Here is an 8,670-nt window from a genome sequence, read left to right on the forward strand (position 1 = left end):
AACAACTCTTGCATGAAAATTACAACTCTTGCTCCAATTACATCCACACTGAATCCTTTCAAATCAATGAAGTTTTATGAATGAAAGGGATATGATCCAGTTACAGAGGAATTGATGACATATCCTCTGAACATTTCAACTGTTTGCCCCTCCTTGAATAAAACAAGGTTTGAACACTTTTCAACAGTCATCACCCTTATAATCCTTCAATGGTTTCTCAATGCCTTCAGAATAAAAACTAAATTTGTTTCATTGTCTAGCCCATCTTCACCTCCAGCTACTACCTCACAATTACTCTCTGTTCAAAACATACTTAACCTGCCGTGTTATTTCTTGCCTCTCTGCCCTTTCACAGAATTATATCCAAGACTCCACAGCCAACACCCCACTTTATTCAGATAGTAGATCTTCCCACCAAAACCTCTGCTCAAGCATCTGCACCAGTCTCACTTGAACCACTAAGGTGGACTGAGCTTCCTGTTTCCATCACGGTGCTTATTTTCCTGCATTGAAACTGTCTGTTTGCTATTCCATCTTCCTCAGTCAGACAGTAGATTTTTTTAAAGAAGATGTGTATTTTATTCATTTTGGGGAGATAAGTAACTAGCATAGTGCCTTGCATACAGCAAGTACGCAACACAGATTAAGAGATAAATTAATATGCAGTAGATAGAACACAGACATAAGGGAAATGACCATTCCATTAACTCAGGAAAGGGCACTAATCTTGCATGACCTACACCAGAATTCAGAACTAACTCAGAATCAATAAAGTACTTTTTCAGTAGTTGAAGCTGTACCCAATATGCTACTTTCTTACCCATTCCTTATCTCTAGAACTTTTCATCATTGACAAAGCACTTTGTGCTTGTTCACAGACATTATGCCTTGTAATGCCACTACAAGATCATGTTTCTCAGCTGGGTTTTAGTGCAACATCCTCAGCATGTCCAAGTGGTATGGGAAGAGAAACACTGGGTAGACGCCCTGCGCTCCAGCCTCTATTCTGCCATTGAACCACTGTGTGTTATTAGGGAAACACCCCAACTTGTCTAAACTTAGCTCTCTTGAACTTTGCCAACCTTGTGTGTGTGTGTGTGTGTGTGTGTGTGTGCGCGTGCACGCGCGCGCACATGAGTGCTCAGTCACCAAGTTGTGTTCAACTCTTCGCAAGGACTGTAGCCCGCCAGGCTTCTCTGTCCCTGGGATTTTCCAGGCAAGAATACTGGAGTATGTGGCCATTTCCTTCTTCAGGGGATCTTTTCGACCCAGGGATCGAACAACCTGCGTCTCCTGCATTGGCAAGCAGATTCTTTACCACTAAGCCACTTGGGAAGCCTTTGCCAACCTTAGTGAAGGTAGACTGTCATTTTTAAACACTGTTGTCCTTATTATCCGAATTGGCATTTGTAGGTAGCTAACTGAACCAGTAAGTAACAGAGTTTAGGGTAAGACAAGGCTGGTTTTGACTCCAAGACACATCACATAATAGCTGTGTCATCTTGTGCCAGTTAGTTAATCTCTCTGAGCCAGTTTTCTCCAATATATATAGAGGTACCAGTGGTTGATTTTATTTTTCTGGGCTCCAAAATCACTGCAGATGGTGACTGTAGCAATGAAATTAAAAGATTCTTACTCCTTGGAAGGAAAGTTATGACCAACCTAGACAGCATATTAAAAAGCAGAGACATTACTTTGCCAACAAAGGTCCATCTAGTCAAGGCTATGGTTTTCCCAGTGGTCATATATGGATGTGAGAGTTGGACCTAAAGAAAGCTGAGTGCAGAAGAATTGATGCTTTTGAACTGTGGTGTTGGAGAAGACTCTTGAGAGTCCCCTGGACTGCAGGGAGATCCAACCAGTCCATCCTAAAGGAGATCATTCCTGAGTGTTCATTGGAAGGACTGATGTTGAAGCTGAAACTCCAATACTCTGGCTACCTGATGCGAAGAGCTGACTCATTGGAAAAGACCCTGATGCTAGGAAAGATTGAGGGCAGGAGGAGAAGGGGACAACAGAAGATGAGATGGTTGGATGGCATCATCGACTCAATGGACATGGGTTTGGGTGGACTCCGGGAGTTGGTGATGGACAGGGAAGCCTGGTGTGCTGCAGTTCATGGGGTCACAAAGAGTCGGACATGACTGAGTGACTGAACTGAACTGAACTGAATGATTAGACAAGATGAGTACAAAAATTTTTGTAGGTTTTAAAAGTACCATGTAAAAACTCTTGTTAATATGATTCTTGTTTGGCCAGAACAATGTTTCACAAAGAGCTCTGTACACCACATGATTACAAGGATTTAATAGATGTGCCTTTAAAAAGTTATTGACAATTTCACAACAGCTTAGTAAGTAAAGGCTCAGAGAAGTCCTACTGTGAAGAGATCTGCTTAACTCTGTTTAACCCATGCACTTGAACATGGAACATATGCTAATACCTGGTGGGGGATCAAGCATGAGAAACCCAAGAAAGCTGTTCTTCCTTCGGGTGACTCTCATGATAAGATATACAGAAACAAAACCCAAAATGGTAAAAATATTCTCCATTCTACCATCCACTGAGTTATCATTTGGAACATGCCTATTTGCTAGAAGACAATGAAATATGTATGTAGTTACACATGTACATGTGTAGGAGAAATTCAGGTCAAATTTTAAGAGTAGGTCATAAACTCTAAAGGAGGAAGACTTCTCGATATAACTGATCACAGGTCTCATGAGGACTAAAAGGTGTTCCAACTGGGCATTTCTGATTCCCACAGGTTGAGCTGCATGCTTAGTAACTTCTGGGATCATATGACATGAACACAAAAGAAAAGTACTTCCTCATTCATTCACCAGCACAGTCCTTTAAAGTCACAATTGCTCTCTTCACATGGTAGCAAAAATTCACTTCATTATTTCAATGGTTCATTCCCAGTATCAACTCCTGCAACTTTAAAAGCTGCCATTAATTTCCCATTAGCAAACCTTAATTAAAATGAATATGTATCATTGCTTTAAGCAGTTGCATTTGTAGTAAATGTATGAGTACATGCAAATCTTGTCCAAAATGTTTCAAATAGCTATTTCGGAACAAGCACTTTGATGGTTTTTCAAAGGATTTTGTCTACAGAGAGCTTTTAGAATTTGGTCCTTACCTAAAATAACTTGAATTCCATGCAAATACAATGGACAGTTACCAACCTACCTAAAATCTATTTTATTGATCTTAGAAAGTAGCATGTTTAAAATAGGAGTAATGACCTCTTAGCTTTGAACCATTCACACCTTTGTGTTTCTGCAACTTTTGTGTAAAATGCACTGAAAAGAAAAGCCAGAAAGAGCATAAAGATGCTCCTAATTTAAAGAATCATGGCAATTAAAGATAATTGTCTAATATAACAACCTGAGATGAACCGAATTTCAGCAGTTTATTATCAAAGATGCACCCATACCCTCAAGTTCTATGCAAATATTCTACACCCAGAAAAGTTGAAATAATTCAGAATGCATCTGAGTGTTAAATTCCATGAACTCTCTGACCCCATTTTAATTTCCTACATTAAGCTAAAGTTTGTGGTGTTTTGTTTTGTTTGCTTTGTTTTTAATATTATCAGGTGAAAATGAGGTTGAGTTTGAGATGATGCTTCCACCAAGTTACCCCACCATCCTCCAAATATCTTAACCAGAATCCAAGAACAGAAAAGATTAGACAACTCACATATGAATTATTAAATGATTATTCTGAATAAGTAGACAAACATGTAAAAACATTTCCAGTATTACTTCCTCCCAAATGACCACGTGTTAGCAGAATAAACTTCTGAGCCTTTATAGAAAACATTGTAGAAATGCTTAGCAAAAATGAACCCTATGTCCCCACAGTTTCTCCAAGGGTTGGGGTGGTTAATGCATTTGTCTTACAGCCTGTGATTTTCCTTCTGAATTGAATCTTACCGGTTCTGCCCCATTCCCCATAGCTTTGCTGTATGGCCAGTTGACCCAGTAGCTATGGTCTCACTGAGATGTGTCTGGGAGGCCCTTTTCTTTTCCTAATTATTTCTCACTTTCTGCATTTTATGTTCTGAGATATTCAACATCATTTTTCAATTGGGAAAATGTTTGGTCTAGAAGGTCCAGTAAAAACAACTAGAATTTGATACTCAATTTTTCATAAAGTATCAATTGGTAAGAAACATGGATAGTTCTTCAGTTAATGGAACTGAGAAGTGTTTCCCTTCTTTATATAAATCTAGAAATTTTAAAGGTAAAAGGGAGTGATTTTCAAATCCTGCATGAAATTTGCAGAAGTTAACAAATGGAATGTTAAGCTTCATTTACCACATTATCAGATTAAAACTACTAATCATATGAATCCCAGCCACTAAACAATTTCAGTAATTAAATCAAGCATTTGAGTTCTTCATCAGACTTGAAGGCACCAAGCTGTCTTTGCAGTAGTCAACCATGGGAAATAACAGTTATCACATTTAAGTGACTTTTGAAAAAGTCCTTTAAATCCAAAGTATGGAGGTTTCCAAAATCAATTTATCTGCTGCAAAGCATATAGCACTTTTCCAGGTAGTATCTGCTTGGAAAAAAAAAAAAAAGTTTCTCAGTTTGAAAGGTCACTACCTATGCAATGCTTACCCTGCTTTACAAAGCAATGGTCCCGGAAAAGGTTGAAAAATTATCACACGTGCTCTTCTCAATGAAAACACTGCACAGTTCACCATAAAGAAAGAGAGATTTTCAGTTCTGTTCCACAAATTCTCTGAGTTGTTTCCACACAGGATAACTTAGCATAGTTAATGATTTGTAGTTTTTTTTTTTTTAATCACAAAAATAACTACAAATGAAATCGTAAAGGACACTAGCATAGCAGAATGTAGCCCCATACCAGTGCACTTGTGAGGAAGTTTCCTCATTTTACTTATACTTACTAAGCTGTTTAATTTAAAAAAAAAAAAAGGTGGGGGGGGGACCCAAAAGCAAAACTCTAGGATGTTAGCATTTAAATTGTTCAACACCAAGAATTTTTGTAGCTGTAAAATATCACTTCAAAAAGCCATCAAAAACACACAAATTTCAGAGAAACGTGTTCCTGAGCAGATTGCTTCATTATATTCCTAAATCCAGGCAGTGACATCGCCAATGATGATTCCCTCTGCCCAAAGAGTTGGCATATCAGACAACAAGCAGAAAAGCAAGTCAGTGAAGATGCCAAGTGTGATCAAAGTTTACAAGGTACACCACCCTTTCCCAAGGGTTCTTAGTTCTCCAAGAAATCAGATATGGGGATGTTGCAAGATAATCAGGAAGTGCACCATTAGAGTAAGTCTCAGTCCAATCCCAGGGACAGGGAAGCCTGGTGGGCTGCTGTCTATGGGGTCGCACAGAGTCGGACACGACTGAAGCAACTTAGGAGCAGCAGCAGCAGTCCAATAAAGTGTACTTGCTCCTATGTGGAGATGGTTATAAATACAGATATAGATATAGACAGTCTCCAAAAGAGACAAGTGTGTCCCTACTACGCTCTCTACTTGAAATACTTCTGTAGCGGTTATCATTAAAATGTGGCTACTTTTGAAAAGCAACAACTCCCTTCTAACTAGAACCAGCAGATTCTTCTCAGGGAACAAAAGAAGCCATCCAAATTGCAACATACATTTCAAACCCAACATAATTAAAGAGGATTTTTTTTTTTTTTAAGAAGATGTAGTCGGAATCCTCTCCTCCTCGCTGAAACAGTATGAAACAGTATCTCTAAAAATGTGTGAGGGATGATGAGGGAAGGGTGGTAGTGTATAAAGAGAGAAGCTAGTGAAGCAGAGGGAAGAGGGAAGGGATGGGGTGCTCAAAGCCACTTAGTTGCCCTTCCCTTGCTTCTCACTTCTCTCCACCCTAGGTTCTGATTGCAAATTTTAAAATGCAAAACCCAGTTTTAAAAACAAACAAACAAAAAACCCCAGCGAGATTGTGACTTGGATTACCAGCAAGGCAACCCTAAACGGGTCTCGTCAAAAGCAAAGCGGTGGGCATGTAGTAGCGGCAGCCAGTCCCCGTCCCCCCACCCTTGGTACGGTACCTCCAGAACTGCCCAAGCTGCAAGATGTGGGTGAGTGACTGCAGGAGCCAGATGCAGAAGGAACAGGACGCAGACCTGGGTTTGCCGCCGGCCCGGGCGGCCCCGCTGCTGTTGCTGCCGCTGTTGGTGGCGGCGACGTGGCCCTTGCCGGCGCTGGACGCCTGCCTCTGCGGCGTGGAGGGGCGAGCCTCGCCTTCCGCGGCCGCGGCCCCGCCGCCCACCGCGGTCTTGCCCTCGGCCCCGGGCTGCGCGCAGCCGGCGGCGGCCGTGGCGCTGTCCTCGGTGCTGAAATCGTGCACGAACCAGCGGAAGCTGAACACCTGCACCGAGAGCGAGCCCAGCACCACGAAGAAGAGCGTGAGCCCGAACCACCAGCGCTGGCCGCGCAAGTAGTAGTCCACGGCGAGCCAGATGTCAGTGCCCACGTCCGCGAAGTACACGGCCACGGCCGCCAGGATCCAGAGGCAGTCCCACAGCGAGTAGCGCCGCTGTTCCGGGCCCAGGCGCAGGCACAGCGCCGCCGAGCCCGGCCCGGAGACGCCGCCCGGGCCGCCCGAGCCCCCGGAGCCGCCGCCCGAGCCGCCGCTCCCGGCGCAGCAGCAGCAGCAGCAGCAGCGCGAGCCGTCCGGGCAGCAGGCGCCCCCGGCCGCCTCCTCGTCCTCGGCCCCCGACCCCGACGGCAGGCCGGGCGCCAGTCCCTGCACCGAGCCCGAGTGGTCCGAGTTCTGCAGTGGGGTGAACGCCACGTCGCTGCCCTTCTTCATCTTCAGCCTCCCGTCTGACTTAGCGGCCATGATGCCTCCAGCGCGGAGGAGCGCCCTCCTTTATGTGGCACCTTTCCGCGCTGTCTCCTCCTCCCGCCACCTCCTCGCCGCGCCCCGGCTTCCCTCCCGGCGTGCGGCTCCCCTCCTCCTGCCCCTGCGCCGGCTCGCCCGCCGGGCTGGGCGCTGGGCCGGGCTAGCGGCGCGCCCTGAGCCGGCAGGAGCGCCGCCTGGCTGCCTGTGCGGAGCCAAGCTGCTCGCGGCGCCCGGCGCGCGCCCCGGCCCGCCGCCCGCGCCCCTCGCCGTCCCGGCCCCGCGGCTGCCGCCCGAGCCGCCGCCGCCGCCAGCAGCAGGAGCAGCAGCGGCCGCCGCGGCGCTCCTCGGACCTGCACATTCCTCTCCTCCCCTCGCGCGCGCTCCCTCCTCCCGCTTCCTCGCCTCCACCAGCTGACTCCGAGCGAGAGGATGACCTCATCCTTCTCTTCCAGCTGCCGCCGCTCCCGCCCCGGCTGCTCGGGAGGGGCGAGGGAGGAGGAGGGCCCCGGAGGAGGGGCCGCGGTCGGGAAGCGCTGCGGGATGGGGATGGGGTTGGCGCGTCCCCGGGGCCCGGAGGATTGATGGAGAGAGACGGTCGAGGGTCCCGGCTCACGGGATTGCGGAGAACGCCGGGTGGATTTGACCGACCCCGGGGAGGGGCGGGAGGGCGCGGAGAGAGGAGGGGTCCCCGCGTGCAGCCCGCGCGGAGGTCGGCGGAGAGTGGGGACGGCGGGTGTGGCACGGCGCGGGGCTCTTTGTGTTCAGTTCTGAGCTACGGAGATCTGGAGAAGGGCTAGGTGTGCAGCCGGGGCCGACGAGGGTTGGGAGACTGGGCTCGATTCGGACACCAGGGCCCTGAAAGCAGACAGCGGCAGTGGGTGTGCCCGGCCCCGGAGAGCCGGCGAAGTCGCGGAGGACTGGCGGGTCCGCGGGGAACCCCGAGCCCGCGCTCTCGGGAAAGGAGCGCGCGGCCAGATGGCTCCGGCTTCTCCGGTGAGGCCAGGCGCCCAGGATCGGGAAGAGGGGGGGGCGGCTCTGATGCCCTCCGCCGCTCAGGCCCGCGCCGCCCAGCCGATACCCCCGCGCTCCCTCCTTGGCCGGGAAGCGCCCAAGCCTGGTGGAGAGGCGGACCGGCGGGCCAAGCTGCGGCCCCCGGCCGCGTCCTCCTGTAGGTGGGAAGCGCCACACCCCTGGTGGCTGCTCGGGGCTCTGAGGGCTGAGGGGCGGGGCGGCAGCCGTGGGTAACGGGGCCGGCCCGCGGGAGAGGAGTGGCGGAGCCCGGAGCTGACGCCACCTCCCCGGTCCAGAGGAGAATTACCTGCTCTTAAAGCGAAAGGAGTTTCAGGCTTGTGTAGTCCCGCCACTCCAGAAATGACTGGAATAAATTAAATCTGTGATCACCAAGTTATTATAGTAACAGATATAGAGAATAGGCAAATTGAAAAGACTCTTTGAAATGCAGTCGATATAGGGTTCCGCTCCCCTTTTTTGTTAAGAAAACTTAGTCTGAATTGTTTCACTTAACTTTTGCAAACGTAAGAGAAGGGGACTGTAATTCTTAAATTATACTGTGACTCACATGTTTTAAGCCCAGAGGGAAGTGAGGCAACACGTGTTACCCCGCCACGAAGAGCACCAGCGTGGTCTTCTAAATCTGGAGGCAAAACCTCACACCCTTGCGCTAACTTGGAGACACCAGGCTCAGTCTGAACTAGTATGTGCGCCATTCTTAATTGGTAGCATTATGAAGATGTGCACACATTTCTCTGCAAGTAGAAATAGCCGCCCCAGGCATCTC

General features: G+C 48.1%; 1 protein-coding gene across 1 annotated transcript in view; it reads right to left on the bottom strand.

Moving 5' to 3' along the window:
• The window catches only part of LOC102397319 (XK-related protein 4), a 198,375-nt gene extending 191,287 nt beyond the window's left edge, over positions 1–7,088 (bottom strand). The window contains exon 1 of the mRNA XM_044928759.2: positions 6,076–7,088. Coding sequence (XP_044784694.1) covers positions 6,076–6,869 — 794 coding nt within the window. The 5' untranslated portion in view covers positions 6,870–7,088. The remainder of the gene's footprint in view (positions 1–6,075) is intronic.
• Positions 7,089–8,670: the final 1,582 nt, after the last annotated feature.

The sequence above is a fragment of the Bubalus bubalis genome, chromosome 15 (genome assembly GCF_019923935.1).
Source record: "Bubalus bubalis isolate 160015118507 breed Murrah chromosome 15, NDDB_SH_1, whole genome shotgun sequence".
NCBI classification, from domain to species: domain Eukaryota; kingdom Metazoa; phylum Chordata; class Mammalia; order Artiodactyla; family Bovidae; genus Bubalus; species Bubalus bubalis.